The sequence below is a fragment of the Petromyzon marinus genome, chromosome 37, assembly GCF_048934315.1.
Source record: "Petromyzon marinus isolate PM22_M1 ecotype Great Lakes invasive population chromosome 37, UKy_Petmar_22M1.pri1.0, whole genome shotgun sequence".
In the NCBI taxonomy this organism is placed as follows: domain Eukaryota; kingdom Metazoa; phylum Chordata; class Hyperoartia; order Petromyzontiformes; family Petromyzontidae; genus Petromyzon; species Petromyzon marinus.
The window spans coordinates 13,896,522-13,917,298 of NC_133703.1; the positions used below are offsets into that span (position 1 = coordinate 13,896,522).

At 47.7% G+C, this 20,777-nt stretch overlaps 2 protein-coding genes across 2 annotated transcripts; both read right to left on the reverse strand.

The window, feature by feature from the left end:
* Window positions 1-37: 37 nt before the first annotated feature.
* Window positions 38-15,842, reverse strand: LOC116949716 (uncharacterized). Its single transcript, XM_032967339.2, has 4 exons — window positions 15,257-15,842; window positions 6,841-7,860; window positions 6,295-6,568; window positions 38-3,991 (listed from the first exon to the last, which is right to left on the reverse strand). Exons 2-4 carry the CDS (start codon window positions 7,850-7,852, stop codon window positions 3,067-3,069), a joined length of 2,211 nt encoding a protein of 736 aa, XP_032823230.2. The 5' UTR covers window positions 7,853-7,860; window positions 15,257-15,842; the 3' UTR covers window positions 38-3,066.
* A 56-nt stretch (window positions 15,843-15,898) lies between these two features.
* Window positions 15,899-18,733, reverse strand: LOC116949509 (uncharacterized). Its single transcript, XM_032966890.2, has 4 exons — window positions 17,874-18,733; window positions 17,235-17,262; window positions 16,665-17,065; window positions 15,899-16,420 (listed from the first exon to the last, which is right to left on the reverse strand). Exons 1-4 carry the CDS (start codon window positions 18,386-18,388, stop codon window positions 16,015-16,017), a joined length of 1,350 nt encoding a protein of 449 aa, XP_032822781.2. The 5' UTR covers window positions 18,389-18,733; the 3' UTR covers window positions 15,899-16,014.
* Window positions 18,734-20,777: the final 2,044 nt, after the last annotated feature.

The following is a 20,777-nucleotide window of genomic DNA, read 5'->3' on the forward strand; positions in this document are numbered from 1 at the left end:
TGCACCTCTTCAGCCAAAGAAGATATCGCTACGTGCCTGCTGTCAATAGGAAGACTTTATTCAAAATTTGTTCAAGGCTATTATTCAAGCACATTCATTAAGTACCATCTTGGGAATGTACTTTGTAAACCGAGCAATCAATATTGTGTACAGTACCCAGATAATATAAATTTTCTAAGAATGAAAACATCAAATTTTATGCCAATTTAAGCTGAGCTTTAAAAACGTAAAAGTAACTTTGGCATGCCTCTAAGAACTTGTAAACATTAACCCATGAACAAACTTCAGACTCAATCATATATATTTATATATACATATTGAACCAAAATGAAATAAGGAAAATAAAGTCTGCATGGCAGTTATTTGCAGTACCAAAATATAAGCGATATGCTTTAAGTTAACTCACGCTGCTTGTAAATTACTTTAGTGGCCAACCAAGATACAGGCATTGCACATGACAGATGCAGCTGGCATCAGAAATGAGCTCACAGGAAGAATACACATTAAGCAAATCAGCACAGGATACACAAACCTCTTCGCTTCACAAGCTCACCTCTTCGTTCACCCCTTCGCTTCACAAGTTCTCACGATTTACCTCATTGGCCAGTTGCATAACGACCCTTGAGTTGAACTTACAGGCATGTCTCACTTCACGAGCGAGATACATTGTGACAAAAGCTTGTTAAGCAAAAACTTGAGCAACTAAAATAGTTTTCCCACTGACTCCTAACCATTGTTAAAAACTGACCTACGTTTCAGCCCCACCATTTTCCACTCTTGAACAACGTTTTTTAACGAGAAATATCATCAGGTCCTGATGGTATACCAGCTGAAGTACTGGAAATGGGGGGGGGGGAGAAACATGCTCCTGGTCCACTGAAGAACACTGCTGACTGATGCAGCACTAACATCGTCACCAGTTAAAAAATGGAGACAAGGCCGACTGTGGCAACTATCAAGGCACTGCCATCCTCTCCATCGCTTGTGAGATGCCTGCGAGGCTCGTACAGTCTGGTCTGCTCGTTCCAACAGAGGAATTACTCCCAGAGTCCGAGCATGGCTTGAGACCATCACGAGGCACCACCGAAAATGATTTTCGCAGCCAGGCAGATCCAGGAAAAATGCCCAGAACAAGACCAGGAGCTGTTGATGGACTTCATCAATCTGACCAAAGCCTCTGATTCTGTCAACCGTGAGGTCTCTGTGGAAAACCAAGTCAGAGTTTGGCTGCTGAAGCAAATTAACCACCATTGTGAGACTCCTCCACAACCAGATGACTGATTCCATCCTGTGCAGTAGCTCTATATCTCCGAGCCCTTTGCCATCCTAACTGGGGCGTAAAACAAGGTTGTGTACTGGCACCCACACTCTTCTCCATTTTACAAGCAGATATGAAACTGTTAATCAAAGAGTGTCTGCCACAGGGCATTGTCATTCAATATCAGACTGACGGCAACCTATTTAACCACTCTCGCATCTGTGCCAGAACGTAGCATCGGCTACAATCACCAAATTCCAGTAGACAGATGACTGTGATGTGTTTAAAGGAGGATCTACAAACAGCCGTTAACTGCCTCTCTGATGCTCACAAAAGCTGAGGGCTAACCCTGAACATCACAAAAAAATTATCCATCATCCTGCTCCCAGTCAACCATCATATCCAGCAAGGGAGATATACATTGACCGAGAGTAAATGAAAAATATAGAACACTTTGCCTACCTTGGCAGTCACCTCTCACAGTGAGCAAACACGGTTGTTGAGATTCAGCACAGAATCTGCTGTGCCAGCCTGGTCGTTGACAGACTATCTCTCCGGGTGTTCAACAACCACGACATCAGAACACACGCTAGACGTTTCGTTTACATAGTGTTGGTGATTGCAACTCTTCTCTATAGCTGCGAGACGTGGGTGACTTAAGGAAAACACCTGAAAAACCTAAAACGCCAGCACCGGCACTAATTTGGAAGAGTCTCAACACCAATTGGAAGGATCGTTGCTACAATAGGATCGGTGTCCTCACGGAGGCCAAAAACGTCAGTTTTGAGGCCTCGATTACCCTAGCACCAGCTGAGTGCAGTGGGGACTGTGTGCGTAAGCCTGATCAAAACACGGGCTTGTATGCCCAAATCAGAGCAGAAAGGAAACCGGGAGGCCAAAACAAATGATACCCTCAAGACAAACATCAAGAGATGTGGCATCAGCACCACACACTGCGAGACAGTAGGCCAAGACGGGGCAATGTGGCAATTACTTTTGAGGAAAATCGCCTCGCCCTGGTCGCAAAAACACACCAGAAAATAAAGAACAGAAAACTGTGCTGTGGCAAACGAGGCCCAACTCTGCCTATCCCACACCACCGACAATGTCTGCCAACGAGTTTGCTTTTCAAGGATTGAACTCTTCTGTCACCCAAGGACACGTGTAAAATAAAACCTGCGAAAGAGACCATCATCGACCTGAAGGATCACCAAATAAGAGATGAGATAGGACCATCGTGAAAAAGAGTGAGGCTTCATGGATAAAGGGAATTATTATAATTGGCCTGAACTGGCTCAGCGTTGGTGTTCGAGATATAGGGTGGGTGAGTTGGGGGGGGGGATTTATTTAATCAGCTTCTTGGTGGAGCAAAAGAAATGGAGCCTCTGAAATTCATGATAATCACCTTGAGTGACCGATGCATACTGGGATGCTCACACTCACAGAATTGTGTTTATTATCTTTAAGAAAAAACGTTTAACTGGAAATTTGTAATGCTTTGCTGCCGCTGTTATCTGTTGCCCGAGTCGCCCTTGAAACAGCAGAAAATTGTAACGAGTGAAGTTGTTGACCCCACACCTCTAAGGTGTATTATTATAGTCTCATCAACAACACAATGTGGATTAAGGTCTTCCTCCTGGTCGTCGAACCTCTAAGTATTTTACCCAGCAATCACAGCAATGTCCCACTTCACCTTTAAAATTATTTAACCCACACTGCTCAAACAAAAGAAATGACCAATATGACAACAGCAACCACAAACCCACCCCCCCCCTGGACAAAAGTAAAACCTCTCAGCGGTGCGGCCTTCACTTGTCTGCATCCTCGAGCGCCTGCACAAGCCAGTCCCGCGTGCGCTCGTCCCCCGAGTCTGACGCGTCGCTCTCGTTGGACAGCAGCCGGGAGTAGCTGAGGCCCTTCGGCCTGGGCGCTCGCGCCTGCACCAGTCCAAACGCCGCGGCCCATATGGCTAGTAGCACTGCACAGCCCTGGAACGTCCGCTCCACGCCCACCTCCTGAACCAGCGCGCCGCCAGCCGCGGCGCCGGCTCCCGCGCCCAGCCCCACCGCAAGCGCCTGCGCCACGGATCGCGCAGTCCGCTCGCCGACGCCCGGCGCGCATTCGAGTCCCACGCGCCGCAGCACGGCGTGCCACGCCAGCGGCGCCCCCAGACCCGACGCCGCGTATACTAGCGCCAGCGCCCACGGCGTGCGCAGGAGCGAGTACGCGAGTGCCTGCGCAGCGAACACTGTTATGCCCAGCGCGGCCGTGACGCCGGCATTCAAGTCGATGGGGCAGCGCTGGCAGCGGCGCACAAGGGCGCCGCCGCCGCGACGCAGCCAGGCCAGCAGCAGCTCGCCAGCGGCGGCCGCTGACACCGCCCCTCCCATGAGCATCTCTGAACCGCCGAGCTCGCGCATGCGGCAGAAGATGAAGCAGTCGACGACGGCGCCGGTGGCAGCCAGCACAAACAGTGTGGGCGCGCACAGCAGCGCGCCGGCGTCGGGACCACATGCCGTGCGTCGCAGGGCGCGCCGCAGCGAGGCTGCGGGGCCGGTGGGGGCCGCGGCGCCGTGCACCGGATAAGCGAGTGCCGCGAGCAGGGCGACCGCGAGCAGCGCGGACGACGTGTAGAAGTGTGGCAGCATCGAATCCACACGCTGGGACAGGGCGCAGGCGCCCAGCGCTGCTACCGATGCACCCAGCAGGCTCCACAGCTCGTGCTGCCCGTACCTGTATAGGCGGCACCAGGACACGGGCGTGGGGCATGTTACCACAGCAGCACCGGAATCAACTCCCCTTGTGCATTAAGCAGCCCCAATCATTAACCTTCTTCCGTTCCTCTCAAAGTCTCACCTCTTCTCTATTGCTCATTCTCTTCCTCTTACCCTCCCCACCTCCACTCCATTCCATCCCTCCCTTACACTTTCATGAACCCTAAGTACCCTCTATCACTCATTTCTCAATCCTTGTATGCCCCTGCCATCTTCATCATTCTAATGTCACCGTATTGTAAGCTATGTGAAGTGCCTTGAGTGAAGGTGCTCTATAAATATAAGTGAGATTAGATGTATGAGTCCGCAGTATCCTGATGAGACTCCACATGTTGGGTGATCGTGCATGTCTGTCATCCCGCCTTTTGAAGACATCGGGTTGGTGGATTGTGTTGATTTGTAAAATACACTCAATCCTGTGGGGAGTGAGCAAGTGGGTTCATGAACCAATCTATATGAACCCACTATGTATAAAGACTCATTAATTTAGTTGGACAAAAATCCCAATGTAATACCACAGAGCTTTGGCAATTGTAGGCACCAGTTTTGGCTGTCCCAAAGTGCGCGTTACAAATTCTACAGCCTTTTTGAAATCCAATTTGCATGATGTGAAATAAATGAAATTAAAAATTACATAGATTTATATGGTACCTTTAAACTATGGATCTCAGAGCACCAGGAACTCCCCTTAAAATGTGTCTGGATAAATAAATGGCATTACAGTACAGCCTGTTCTCCTATAACGCCACATGTTTTCATAACGCGAATGGGATATAACGAGATGCTGAATGTATTAGGGAACACATTTTTTATAATGCAGATGCGAATTGGATATAACGCTGTTGATTGACCAGAACTACGTCGCCAGAATCGGAATAAGCGGTTTCTACGGCTGCCTTGATGGAGCATCACATAAAGTGGACGGTACCCATGCGTCTCAGTCTTTGTTCAGCCTGCATACGCATCTCATGTGTTATCCCGGAATGTGCTTTACCCTATATTATGCATTATTTATCATAACGCAATTTTTCTATCACACGGTGTTCTTCAGGAAGCAACTACCACGTGATAGGAGAACACACTGTATTATATAGGACTGACAATGGGAACCTGTAAAGCAATAAATAAGATCACGGACTAAAGACACATTCCAAACAAAAAGCAGCTGTTGTTCTGATGTAATTCACCCGAGTGGTGGCCCAGGTTGTCTAGCAGCATTGGAAATTTCCTGAAAAGGAATAATTTCTGAGTGTACGAGACTTTCTGTGACATTGCCCCGCCAGGAAGCCCACGACATCAAACCCAAGTTGGAAAAAATCCCAGGAGGTGTAGACCTCCCGTTACTCCAAAACCTACTCGACCCTCCACAAACTTGCCCGAGATCCCCAAAACCAATTTGGATTCTAGCGAGACAATTGGGTGAAGCGGAGGAGGTCAACTGAAGACCGTTGGGTCAACACCGCGGAGTTCTGTCGAGGTTGCTAATAAAAGCTTCACTGAGAACCCCACCGTTGCTCCGTACTGCTTCGTTCGGCCAAGAAAACTGTGGTGGTGGATCCACCAACTGGTTGAAAACAGCGACCACTCGCATCACACAACTTTTCCATAAATGGGAAATAAAAGATGACCCACAGTGAGTGACTGAGGCCAACCGAACCAAACGATGAACTGCATCGCTAACAGCTGCATTCTACGCCCGCTCTCCGGCGGATTAGACAGTATGAGTCGCGTTTCCCTCCAAGCTATCACATGGCTCACATACTTAAACCTGGATGTGTGATTTATACGTACTTAACATCCGCTAAAAGGGACATGCCCTCGCACCCTCTATTGGTGCCTAAGTGGATATCAGGGATGCCTCCACCAGGCTCCCTTCACTGCCACTCAGACGCAGTGAGGTGTCAGTGCAACCTTAATAGAAACCCTCTGCCTCAATACAAATCCACTGCCACCACCTGCACCCAGTGTCAATACAAACCTACTGCCTCAAACTGTACCCACAGCATCAATACAACTCAGTATCAACAGGGAACCACAGCATCAACAACAATCGCAAATCCGAAGTGATACTACAGTGGAAACCCTGTTAATTCTGGAGTGGCTGAAACCTTCATTTAACCCATGAACTGAGCTATGCGGGGTCACTGTCAACGCTTCTGTTAAGAGTTCCCTCGAGCCACGTGACCGTCCTGACCCAGCACCGGTGGCCTCTGGTGCCCAAGCGTTCAATTTGAATCTCGGGAAGCCAGGACACAGTCTCACCTGTCCGTGGCATCCACCTGGTCCAGGTACTCGTAGAGGGAGTCATCGGCCAGCGAGTGCAGCGGTGATGAGAGCGCCGCCCCAGCGGTGGACACAGCGAGCACCAGGGCGAACGCGCGCCACGCGGATAGCGTGACAGCTGGGCGTAGCATGGCCACTGCAGGCCTCGCCACTGGCGGCATAGCCGGTGGCGGCGAGACCGACGCGAGCTCGCCTGGGACAAGGTCATTCGAAGATATCGCACGCTCCGCTCGGCTGCCGTTCTCGTCTCCGACTGGAAAAAAGAAAAGAAAACACAAACGGCATGGGAGCTGCCGTGGCGCAATGATTCGCGCACTGAAATGCAATACGGAAGTTGCCAGTTAGATTCCATCTTCTGGTGCGGAAGTTTAAACTTTAGAGAAAATACCTCGAATCCCCCTAACATGGTTAAATTTCCATCTTTAATCCTTTCAAGACCCACATTCCAATCTCACAATACTTTACACTGCTTCTGAACACGCAAAAGTTTACTTGAACAAAGTTAAAATATGAAAATATTCCAACCTGGAATTTTTTTTTCATTTTTGATCGCGACCATCACTGTCGTCCCTTCTTTGTCCTTTCCGCCATCGTCAACTGAGCTCTTTAACTTCATCGGCGGGGCCTCCTCCTCAGACTCCCCCCACCTCGTCGACGACACGTGATTGCCGGCGTTGGGCAGCAGAGTGGTTGAACTGGGGTTGGAGCTCAACGTCGAGCTCCAGCTTGCCTTTGGCTTCTCATCTACACCAGGTGACACTGCTGACCCAGTCGGGGTTGTCGGAAGATGGTTCAGCCGAGCTTCAACCGTGGCAGAAGTTGGCAGGATGGTGTCAGGAGGAGCCGGCCTGGCGTTTAAAGGAACGGTGCTGGGGCTCACAAAACCACTGGTGACACCGTCAGAAGGCAAACGGGCTTCTTTGCCTCCAAAAAATGACCAGCTAGCACTGGGAGGTGATGAGCTGATGTTGAAATACGGCGAGTCTGCGGTAACAGATGGCGTGGTAGCATTGAAAGGTTGTGAGGTAGCGCCAAACGATGTTACAGCAGGGCCGGTGCTTACTCTGTGCGTGCTGCCTATAATCGCCTTGCCAAATGCCGCTCGTGTAATGCCGGGGTCCGTGGCGCCATCGCTTAACGAGCTCCCGTTCGCGAACTCCACAGTGGTGTTGCCGCCGCGGAAGAGCGACCACGGTTGTGCCGACGGCACTGCGGTGAGGCCGAGGGTAGCCGTGGCGCCGCATGCGAGCGCCAGCAGCATGGTCAGGCGGCGCCGGCGGCTGCGTTTGGCACAGCGCAACAGCACAGGGCCGCACACGATGTGCACCAGCGCGCGCGAGGACGCCACCAGCCCCAGGTGCAGGGGTGCAAGGCCCAGCACGCTCAGGTAGACGGGAAGGAAGGGCAGCAGAGAGGCACCGGCCGCCCCCAGCAGCAGGAAGAAGAGGCCCGAGGCTACAACAGCCCGGTCCACGTCCCACTGCTGCGCGTCGACGGGGCCGTCCGTGTAGATGCGCAGCCATGACCGCTTCTTCATGATGGCCCCTGAGTTGACGAGATCAAGGAACACAGGAGCGGCTGTCATAATCATTGCAACTAAGTACATTTGGTGTGCACTCTGTTCGTATGGTGCAGGGCTATCCCAAAGACATCACGTTTAATAGACAGCTGTAGTCTGCTGTAGGGAGTGGACGGGTATAGTCTGCCAGTAGGAGGTTATGTTGCTTTGTGTAATTCCAATTGAGTAATTTAAGGGTAATTCAATATGGACTGTGATTTTGGCACATGATGGCCTACTCAAATGTCATCCATTGTGAAGCAGAGGGTGCATATTTATGGTTAACATATTTATGGTTAACATATTTATGGTTAATCTACCCGCAGTAATGACCAGGGCCAGAGTCAAATCACCAACCTCTAGAACAAGCGGTGAATGCGCGACCACTGGGCCATGTCATCAACCCAAATGACAAGGATGAAATTTCGATTGAAAGCTTTCGTGACTGCAAGGATTCATCTTCTTTGGTTCTTTCGGTAAAGTCACGTAGAATGAGAATGAGAAGAAAATGTATTCTCATTCTACGTGACTTTACCGAAAGAACCAAAGAAGACAAGGATGAAGTGCCATGACAAAATGTGAGGATGAGGTGTGCAGCAAGTGCTGTTTAGAACCTGTGCGGATTTATATGAAACCTGTGGACCCTTACTTACTCTCCCCTCTTACCTTATCTACTCGATTCACTTCCCCCTCCTCCCTCCTCTCCAGCAACTAAGGCATTCTGTGGAAAGTACTGCTTGGCAAATGCTCATTTTGAGGTCGCTCCTTCTCTTCTGCTGCCCTCCCCTCAATCTCTGGGATTATTTTCTCTGAGCCTGCTGTACTCCTGGCCCTGTTCCCCTATAGTTGTTGATACGTTATTTAATCCTTGGGACATATTAGGGGCATGAACAACGTTGATTTGTACTTAGTTGAGTACTTACACAAGTGGCTCTGCATCATTTAAATAACTGGTCTGAACAAGTCAATTTTGGCAGGTACTTGTGTATATAGCCATGTAAAAAAGCATCTGCTGTATGAGTGCACTGATACCTATAAATGAGCGTATGCAGGTATGTTCAGAAACGATTTACATGTTTCACATATGCACAGTAAATATTTAAGGCTCAAGAGAAAACATTTCCTGATTGCACAGCTATATATAACATTGACTATCCAAGGGATATGCGTTAAATGTGAAAATGCAAGCCTACATGAGCTGGGACCCATGTCTGACAAGGAGGGTCCTTGCTAATAAACACTTCGGACATTTCACAGCATTGGCTTCAACAAGCATTTGGTTTGCTCCTGACTGCTGATGAGCTACTCATTGTCAACATCGGGAAACAGTTTGCTTGTGTTTAACCAATGCTGCTTAAAACATGCACTTCCAGAAGGCCTCTGTTTCCTGATGGGATGTGAAAAATGTACGTTTTGTTATGTAGGAATAAAGATGTGTGAGGGATGAATATTGTACGCTAATGTATTGATGTATATCCTCCACAACGATGCTGAATAATTACTGTTAGTTATGTATGTTTCTGATTTATCGCATCCACATGTGCTCTCAGTCGAGTGAGGGTAACAGTCGTTTGTATGTGTTTTGAACAAAGACCAATATCCATAACGCTGCCTATTATATATCTGTTTTATTTAAAAGCAGTCTTACTCATGAATATGTTGAGTTGTCAATGTCACTTTCAAAAAAGATACTGAAGCCAAATTGCAGAACCTGGAGCCAAAGCCTGAAAACTTCGATAAAGTCACTCAAATCCTGACATGCTAGAAGAAACATCCCGATGGGATAATGGAAAAGCTTTACGTCAACCACAAACAGAGATTTGAAAAGGCTTAATCAGAACTGGTGACCAAGTTAAGCGCACCGCTGGAGTCCCTGAACCCTGCACAAAATAATGTTGGGAACACGTCACTCCAGACTTGGACATCAATCACTCCAGCCATAAACCTGGCAGCTCCTCTGGATCCTCGGTGCCTCGATACCAACAGTGCACTGAGCACGAAATAACACGGAGCAACTGCTTCCCAAATGCTGTCCTGTTCATCGGCACAAATGGACAAGCTCAAAAAACAAGCTGTCCGGAAACTTTAAAAAAACCTGATTTTTATTTTACCAGGTAACGCCCACTGAGCTATATACAGTCAATCATCGATTATCCGGTGGTGTTGGGGGCGCCGAATTTTCAAAAACGCCAGATAATCGCGTAATTATAAAAAATATCTAATTTTTCACATTCTTGCACAACATTGTTTCAGATGGTGTATGTGTTTTTATTGTTTTAGATTTGTTTACTATGTGAAATTGGCATAAACAAAGACAAAAAATATATCCTACTCTAAAAAGTTACTGTATTTACTGTACTGTACTTACCACGCATCATTGTAACCGTTCATTTGCAGCACTTCTTTAACATGTTGAAATGTAGTACTCAGATTGGCTCTCCAACACAACGGTGTGCTGTAATAGTGACGGATCGGCATGTTCTGTTTACGTGGCAACCCTTACTAGTTGGCTGTGTCGGGTGGTGGAGGGTTTTAATAACACATTTATATATTTACGGGATCTAACCCAAAAACCTCTACTATCTACGTGACTTGACCGAAAGACCCAAAGAATATAACTAATGACCGTAGTAGTATCTACTGGCCCTACAGTACTATCTACCGACTCTATAGTAGTAACTTCTAACTCTATAGCAGTATCTACTGACTCTATAGCAGTATCTACTAATTCTATAGCAGTATCTACTATCACACAGCAGTGCATACCGACTGTGGTGGTACCTGCTATCACTAGATCAGTACATACTAACTGTGATGGTACGTGCTTTCACAGCAGTGCATACCGACTGGTGGTACCTGCTATCACTACAACAGTGCATACGAACGGTGGTGGTACCTGCTTTCACAGCAGTGCATACCAACTGTGGTGGTACCTGCTTTCACTACAGCAGCGCATACCGAATGTGGTGGTACCTGCTATGACTACAGCAGCGCATACCGACTTTGGTGGTACCTGCTTTCACGACAGCAGTGCATACCGACTGTGGTGGTATCTGCTTTCACTACAGCAGCGCATACCGACTATGGTGGTAGCCTGCTTTCACTACAGCAGCGCATACCAACTGTGGTGGAACCTGCTTTCACGACAGTAGCGCATACCGACTGTAGTGGTACCTGATATGACTACAGCAGTGCATACCGACTTTGGTGGTACCTGCTTTCACTACAGCAGTGCATCCTGACTGAGGTGGTACCTGCTTTAACTACAGCAGTGCAAAGCAACTGTGGTAGTTCCTGCTATCATTACAGCAGTGCATACCGACTTTGGTGGTAGTGCTATCACTACAGCATTGCATACCGACTGTGGTGGTACCTGCTTTCACTACAGCAGTGCATACTGACTGTGGTGGTACCTGCTATGTGCTATCACTAAAGCAGTGCATACCGACTGTGGTGGTACCTGCTATCACTACAGCATTGCATACCGACTGTGGTGGTACCTGCTTTCACTACAGCAGTGCATACTGACTGTGGTGGTACCTGCTATGTGCTATCACTAAAGCAGTGCATACCGACTGTGGTGGTACCTGCTATCACTACAGCAGTGCATACCGACTGTGGTGATACCTGCTATCACTACAGCAGCGCATACCAACTGTGTTGTTACCTGCTTTAACTACAGCAGCGCATACCGACTGTGGTGGTATGTACTATGACTACAGCAGCGTATACCGACTTTGGTGGTAACTGCTTTCACTACAGCAGTGCATACCGACTGTAGTGGTACCTACTTTCACTACAGCAGCGCCTACCGACTGTGGTGGTATGTGCTATGACTACAGCAGTGCATACCGACATTGGTGGTACCTGCTATCACTACAGCAGTGCATACCGACTGTGGTGGTACCTACTTTCACTACAGCAGCGCATACTGACTGATGGTATCTGCTTTCACTACAGCAGTGCATACTGACTGTGGTGGTACCTGCTATGATTACAGCAGTGCATACTGTGGTGGTACCTGCTATCACTACAGCAGTGCATACTCGCTGTGGTGATACCTGCTATGATTACAGCAGTGCATACTGACTGTGGTGGTACCTGCTATGATTACAGCAGTGCATACTGTGGTGGTACCTGCTATCACTACAGCAGTGCATACTCGCTGTGGTGATACCTGCTATGATTACAGCAGTGCATACTCTGGTGAAACCTGCTTTCACTCCAGCAGTACATACCGTGGTGGTACCTGCTTTCACTCCAGCAGTGCATACTGTGGTGGTACCTGCTATGATAACAACAGTGCATACCGACTGCGGTGGTACCTGCTATAATTACAGCAGTGCATACTGTGGTGATACCTGCTTTCACTACAGCAGTGCATACTGACCGTGGTGGTACCTATGATTACAGTACTGCATATGGACTGTGGTGGTAACTGCTATGATAACAGCAGCGCATACTGTGGTGGTACCTGCTATGTGCTATGATAACAGCAGCGCATATTGACTGTGGCGGTACCTGCTATGATTACAGCAGTGCATACTGTGGTGGTACCTGCTTTCACTCCAGCAGTGCATACTGACTGCGGTGGTACCTGCTATGATTACAGCAGTGCACACTGTGGTGATACCTTTCACTACAGCAGTGCATACTGACCGTGGTGGTACCTATGATTACAGCACTGCATACGGACTGTGGTGGTAACTGCTATGATAACAGCAGCGCATGCTGACCGTGGTGGTACCTGCTATGATTACAGCAGTGCATTGTGACTGTGGTGGTACCTGCTATGATTACAGCAGTGCATACTGACTGTGGTTGTACCTGCTATGATAACAGCAGTGCATACTGACTGTGGTGGTACCTGCTATAACAGCAGTACATACTGACTGTGGTGTTCAACTGCTATCACTACAGTAGTACATGCTGACTATAGCAGTATATATGTACTCTATAGCACAAAGTACTCACCTAACAGAGTAGAGTGGTGAGGCCTAGTCCCGTGCAGAGCCCCTAGCCTCGCCTAGATTGCACAGCCGGCCGAGGTGGTACCTTGGCAGGCTGGGGGCTGGGCCGCTATCCCCCCACCATCCCCCCACCTGTGCTACAATAATACTATCTAAGCGCTATAATATTAGTATCTATAGTAGTAAGTGCACACTTTGGGGTGGGGGGGGGAGAAGAGGACATGACCCTTTGATCAATTTAACTCAGCGTTGTGTGTATTTTTTTTTTATTTTGAACGTGAATGAGAAATCCCCTCCACCGATGACGCGTGTGCGTTGTTAGGGGCAACTCCCGGGCGGCCTTAGCGGCGCGAGTAAATAATTAAATAATGCGGAATATCACTTTATTGCTATTTTAACTACTTTAAAGTTGACGGATGGGAAAACGGAATAGCAAAACACGGGCTAATTTGTCAGTTACTCCTGAGATATATGGAATTGTAATTGTTTTAACAATCTGATCGCTTTCAGCAGTGTTGATTTGCGATCGTGATTTGGCATTGAGTGCTCTGTTAATTTGAGCATTATTGTAGCCATTCTGTCGTAATGCTTCTTTAACGTGTTTGAGCTCTCTCACTAGACTTTCACCATCTGACACTGTTTTAGCCTGATGTATGAGCGTCTTGATAAGCGAGGATTAATTGTTTATGTGGCAGATGCTATATTGGACAGACGGGACGTAACAGCACAAGACTAAAAGAACACCAAATAAATATTAAATTATCTCAAACACAACTGTCGGCAGTGGCAGAACATGCTTGTCAACAAGGACACTCAATTGATTTGGATAACGTTGAAGTGTTGTGTAAAACTAATTATTACTGGCAAAGACTAATTAGAGAATCCATTTAAATTGAGAGAAACAGAAATAACTTTAATCGCTCTGATAGCTATAGGCTTAGTGCGGCTTGGAAGCGTATTATTAAATCATACATATTACAATTCCTTATAGGGGAAACACATACTAATTTACAGATTACTAACGTAGCATATATTCACAATAACACACATTACAACTCATTACTAATCATAACCATTGACTGATTACCAATCGATTATATAATTACTGCACCTGAATGAGTTAAATGATGACGTCACCCTGCTGCTCTATTTAAGACCGAGAGCAAGTGAGGGCTTTACCATTCTGGCGAATTGCTCGATGATGCTGGATGTAATTACCAGCGAAACGTCGTACTAAAACTGTAAATGTTGTGGATTCACTCTTCAACACACCGGTGGGCTAAAGTAGTGAATTATTTGTCTTTTGTCAACGTGACACTTTTTTTGCTGATTGGCCGTGTGGAGGGTTACGACACATTTATAAATAGCGCGATCTAACCCAAAAACCTTTATTATGAATAGCTACTTTTTTTGTCAAGCACATGGTGCCGATCGCAGGACTGGTTACAGCCTTTAGAAGAGTTTTGGCAGATCAGTCCGGGACCGCCGGATGTTGGGAGCCGGATAATCGATGATCAACTGTAGCTCTTTTTCAGAAACGACGGGGCCACAAATGATAGCTCAACTAAGTTTCTTATCACGTGGAAATTTATAGCAGCCAAATACTCTAAATGCAGAGGGAAAAACCGGAGGACACGGCGCGTACTGTAGTTGGCGCGTACTGTAGTGGCGCGTACTGTGGTTGGCGCGTACTGTAGTGGCGCGTACTGTAGTTGGCGCGTACTGTAGTGGCGCGTACTGTAGTTGGCGCGTACTGTAGTGGCGCGTACTGTAGTGGCGCGTACTGTAGTTGGCGCGTACTGTAGTTGGCGCGTACTGTGTTGGCGCGTACTGTAGTGGCGCGTACTGTAGTGGCGTGTACTTCCATTTTCGTGTACCGCAGTACAGTAGTTTGCGTGTACGATACTTTAGTTTGCGTTTACTGCAGCGTGTGTACTGGAGTACTGTTGCCTGCGTTCACTGTAGTTTGCGTGTACAGTATTACACGCGTGTATGTGTGCTTTAGACTGCGTGTACTGTCGTATTATACGTGCACTGTAGTTGGCGTGTAGGTACTACTGTCATGTGTGTACTGTGGTGTGTGTATTGTAGTCTTATTGTACTGCAGCGAGTGCTGTAGTGTGCGGGAATGTATTTGTTACACGGATGAACTTTTCCCAGTTCCCTGACTCTTTTACAAGGGAGATTCGTGAACGCATCAACAAATCAAATCGACCAATATTGCAGAGAACAAACAGGGTCCATAACGACTATTGCACACCTGAGTGTGCATGCTGTAGTACTGTCGCGTGAGGTACTGTAATCTACTGTAGTGTTTACTGCAGTGAGTGTACTGCAGTGTGTAGTAGTACTGTTGTGCGTGTACTGTAGTGTGTCGTAGTACTGTAGTGTGTGTACTGTCGGTATTACTCACAGATAAACTCGAGATCACCTCCCGCGCCACGGAGACTCCGAGTCACTGCACGCCAATGCTTCCTGGTGGCGTCACTTCCGGATCGCCACGTGGCGCCAAACTCGAAACGTCAGACATACTCCTAGATGCAGCCGCTCACACGGGCAGTAGGGCAGTGGCGCGCCTACTGATTACAGACCTGTAGTACCTGTGCTGAAACTTCTAAATGTCATGGCAGGGGGTGAGTCGATCCATACAACAACCACTGTTGACTTCCTCGCAAAGTGGTGCCGATTTTAACGACCCCCGGAGGGAGGGAATGATGGGTCCGAGTCGACCACTGAAACCAGGGTAGGAACCTACCAGTGACGTGCGGTGAGGTCAATGGTTGGGGAGGCACTGGCTAGTATCAGAGCCAGATTTACAAACATATGAACCTGATAGAGGGAGCTTCAATTCACAATTCAATTGGCAGGTTGCACAATGACTCTTGGTTAGGTGGCCGTATGTTTCATATTTCATATCAGCATTCTTTACAACACACGCATACAGGTACGTATTCGATTCACGTATTCATACTCATTCAACACAAATGACAATATATATTGCATGGTCTTATCTTTACTTGCAAATGAAGTCCATTTGCCTATCCTTCTGGACAAATATGTCAGTGACTTTGTTGTAGAAGTCCTCTATTCTCTTTTAGTTTTAAAAGTCTCTCCGTCTCAATAGAGACGATTGCCAGGGATGAAAGTCGTCCTTGGTCAGTCCGATTCCGACTATGTTTTGAGTCGTTTCAAAGCAGAGAACGACCTTTCAACGGACGCTGTTGTAGCTGGTATAGTGAGCACCAGCTGGAGTAACTTTGTCGCCTCGGGAACCGTCTGCATCAGATCATTCTGGGTCAAAAAGATGAGGAGCTGTCCGGGTGATTTACATTCGTTCCTCATAATTTGTGAACTATACAATCCGATAAGGTCAGCCTTTAGTCTAACAAAGTCAAAGTACCTTGCATATTTTGATAGGCTCTGCAGTTTGGTGTCATCGAAATGTTGTGACATTTGATAAAATTTCGTGCACTCAACCAAACCAAGGAAAGTTAGCTCACCGAAATGATAAATCCCAGCTTTAATTTGAATACTGATATTGTCCAGAATGTTATGAAACATTATTTTCCTCTCATCTCTGATCGGCTATTTTACTTCGGCCATTGTCTGTCAGGCCAAGTGTGACGCATTTCTGTTCGAATCGATCATAGAAGCTGTCAAACTCTTTGTCTCTGGCGTTCCACAACTCCCATTGTGTCGCGGATTCGGGCACAGCAGAATCCAATGTCCATTATTTTATTCTGCAGCACACGAAAGAGTGCATCGGTTTAATTGAAAATGCCCTCATGCCATTTATGAAGAAGCAGGTTGATGATTTTTACAGCCAGAGATCATATCCGGCGGCCGTCATCTGGGTGTCATTGTCCCAACTATCGGTATTTTCGCTAATAATCCGGAACACAGCACGCAGATCAGATTGGTAGCTGCTGATCGTCTGAACTAGTCTAGAATTTGAGCTCCATCTCGTGGGCGCTGCTCTTGGTGAACGTCGCTTCACAACATCGTCCAGTAGCTGGGGTGCGCTTGGTCGATTTATTGAAAAACGTCGCAGGTCCCTCAACTGTTTAAAAAAACTTTTACACTCAGGCATACATTTTGCTGAATGCGAGAGCACCAGGTTCAATTTGTGTCCATAACAATGGGTAAACGTGGCTTCAGGTTCCTTTTCTTTAATCTTAGCCTGCACCCCATTAACATCTGATGCCATCACAGAGGCTCCGTCCTAAGTCTGAGCTACCAGCTTTTCAACGCAATTGTATTTCCCCAACACTCCCAAAACATAATCAGCAATAGCCAGTGCTTGTCTGTCATCACTGACATCATCAAATCCCAAGAACACCTCTCTCACCTCACAAGTCACTTGTAGCCACATAATGCAACATTACAGAGACCTGGGCTTTGTGACATCCGTTGTCTCGTCTACTTCGACAGCAACAAATGGGGCTGCATTAATCTCTTCTTTGATATCATTTCTAATTACCACACCGACTGCTTAGATTAAATCGTTCTGTATTCTGTTTGATAAGCCAGAAAACACAGTGGATGTCTCCAAATGTCCAGCTAACTTTTTATCTTTCTCAGCAAAAGCATGTAATAGCTCCACATACACTCGTACCTCGGTATACGACCGCTTTGGAATACGTGGAATTTGGTATACGTCGTGTTTTAACGAGAAAAAAATGCCTTGTAATACGACGTCTTGCTTGGGAATCGATGCGCTTGCTAGAACTTGTATGGGTTGGGATGAATCACCCGTTCACGACTCAAACAAAGCGCCGCTCCTCAGTCTGCCTGCACAGTAGATCTCGTTCAGTGCACAACCCTTGCTATATATTTTTTTCAATTTATTTTAATTTCTTTATGCATTTATTTTAATTTATGTATGCATTTTAGTAATAAGTAGTGTCTAAATTATTTTTTACAACCCCATTAATGTATAATATGCCATATAAAATATAATTTCTTATACTCTGGAAGGGATTATTTCCTTTCGCTTCATTTCTTATGGGAAAAATTCGTTTGGTATTCACGTCATTTTGGGTAAAAGTCCTACCTTCTGGAACGAATTAACGACGTATACCGAGGTACCACTGTAGTTGCCACGATTGTAAGAGCTTGCACTCTCATTGTTACCACGAAATGCTAATTCCTGTTTTGCTAGGAAGCAGGTCGCATTAATAAGGTATTTTAAAACCTCACGGTTTTCCTTTACCTTAGCATTGTGGATGCTAATATTTAATCTCCGCTGTTCATTCCAAGCCAGATCTATCCTTGAAGCTCCAAAAGTTTTAAAAGCAATTTGGCTTTGAATGTGAGTTGTCGATTTTTCATGTTTGTTGAGGCTCCTTGGTAGATTTTTCAAGTCACAAAATCCCACGTTAGTCCAAACGTTGTCGGCAGTGGAGAACAGAAGGCAGGGAAAGCAGTAAAGGCGATTCTTCGTAGCACAGCCACACAGCCAGTCTTTTCGTTGGTACCACTCCCTTTGAAACGACCATGTTATTTTTTGTCCCTTCGTTTGAAGTAGGTCCTTAAGCTCAGGCATTGGTCTTCCATTATTTATCACTCCCTGTTTTGATTGAAAGTCCAATTTTGAGAATTTTTTTAAGGTTAAATATAACGTTTTCCATTTTTGCAGCCACTGGAATTTTTTTGCTCGAGCTGGCTAACGTGGAGGGAGAGCGAGCGTCAATTACGTGGGCTCAAGACACGCCCCCCTAAGTGAGGCAGATGTGATAGCTGCCTCACTGAGGGGGGCGTGTCTTCACTGAGGGAGGCGTGTCTGACACACCCCCCTCAGTGAGGCAGATGTGATAGCTGCCTCCCCTGATGCTTTTTCATTGCAGTTTTATGACGAGACCAGCGAAACCTAAATATCTTTATACACATACGTGAAATAAGTTACTTGGACTATGGAAGGCGTGGACATGTAATGAAGGGGTCTACAAACATTACATTGGTGACATAGAGATAGTAACAGGCACGCGCTTATTGCCCGCGCTCCATCCAGTTTCTGAGGGGTTGCGCAATCAGAGGAGAGACTGAGCGCGTCGCTGCCTCACCTCTCGTCTCCCTCTATTTGCTGCGAAGCTCCGCAAATTTGGCTGTTTTTACTATAAAAAAACGATTGGATTCATATATAAATGACATTTATAACAGATGAGTGGAATAATCTTAATATTTATTTTATAATTTACTTTCCGTAACAGCTATTTTAATTGGAGTATGACAGGTGAGGCTCTGCCTCCCCTGCCTCCCCTGCCTCCCCTGCCTCCCCTGCCTCCCCTGACCGCACGTCCCTGGAACCTACAACCTTCCGATTGCGGGGCCGCTCACTCGACCGCCGGGCCACCCGGCCAGATGAGATGGCTGCAGTGTAAATGAACAAGGCTCCAAGTCGCAGACCCCAACGCTGCAACGTGCGTCGTTCTCAGTGTCTCACAGAGCAAGACAAAGCATTGTTCTCGGCAAGTGTCGCATGGAAATTGGCACCATGTAAAGCTATTGTTTTAAATAGAGCAGTTAAATGTGTATGTGTGGGGGCTAATGCCCCCTCCCCACTCCCCATTAGATGGGGGCTGATCTCCCCCTCCCTCACCACGAGCGGGGGGGGGGGGCACGTCTACTTGGTGGGGGCTGAGGCCCTCCCCCCCACGTGTGTCTCACCGTTAACACCGCAGTGCACGCATAGACACAATTGACACTCGCGTGTGTCTCACCGTTAACACCGCGGTGCATGCACAGACACTAGTGACACTCGCGTGTGTCTCACCGTTAGCACCGCGGTGCACACACAGACACTAGTGACACTCGCGTGTCTCACCGTTAACACTGCGGTGCACACACAGACACACGTGGGCGATGGGAAACCGTCGGTATTTTAATATGCGTGCACGTCACACCCACACTGATTTATAGTCACCCACATACCGTCTTACGCCGATCGCTGTCCCACCGCTCTTCACATGCACACATGCACCACGCGTCAAACGTCAGTCTGTGCTAATATTTATTTACCGGAGGGAATAGGGGACCCCTGTTTATGGCCCCCTTCAGCCGGCACCCATCGTACAGCGCCTAACCTCCTATCACCTAGCCGTCGCATCGTGCGTTTACCCTCCAAGCTCGAGCTGTGACCTACTCACCTCTTCAGCTGCACGATGGGGGTTGGGGAAGATGCCCACCTCGGAGACTTTGCCTGGGCAATCGTTTTCAGCCGCACCCTGCAGGTGTCCCACGGACGCTGAGGGCGGCTGGTATTCTCTCCCACTCCAGAAGAACTCTGAGTCAATCTTCCCTCCTTATGTTCCCAAGGCCTGTTAACCCCCGGGTCATGTGACGTCATCCTGCGCATCCAATTGAATCCTCTTTGTGGCCGTTTTGAGCGCTCTGGCCATTGGGGGGAGGGGGCTCGCGTCATCCCCCCCTTCCCATTGTCTCTGTGCCTGCGTTCCCCACCGTTGACTCACCGATAATCCCCTCGCTCCCTCCAACTTAAATCAACTCTTATATGCCTAGGGGCTTTTCCCTCCCACCCCACTGTTTACACTGCCGCTGGGTGCTGGCCTTGAGGTCCCACCCCTCCGTGTTGTGTATGCTTCATCGTGGCCGGCCTGTAAAGCTCTATGCCCCCTTTTTGGGGGGGGCGCTATGTAATCCGGTCTGGGGGGCTCAGCCAATTTCCTGGTCCGGGGAAACCGTGGACGTCCCTGTCAATGGGGTCCTCGGGTGAAAACCCATCGCACCAGGCAATCCCTCCTCGAGACCCTACGGGGGTGCATGTGAGTGTTTAGTGGGGCGTGCGTGCGTTCGTGGGGGGGGGGGGGGTGCGAGGAGAGGGTAGCGCCGGCCGAGCTGCTCCACTGCGGTGGCACCACATATGCACACACCTTGGTTTAAAGCGTTGTTAAACGCGTTGATGCACAGGCAATGAT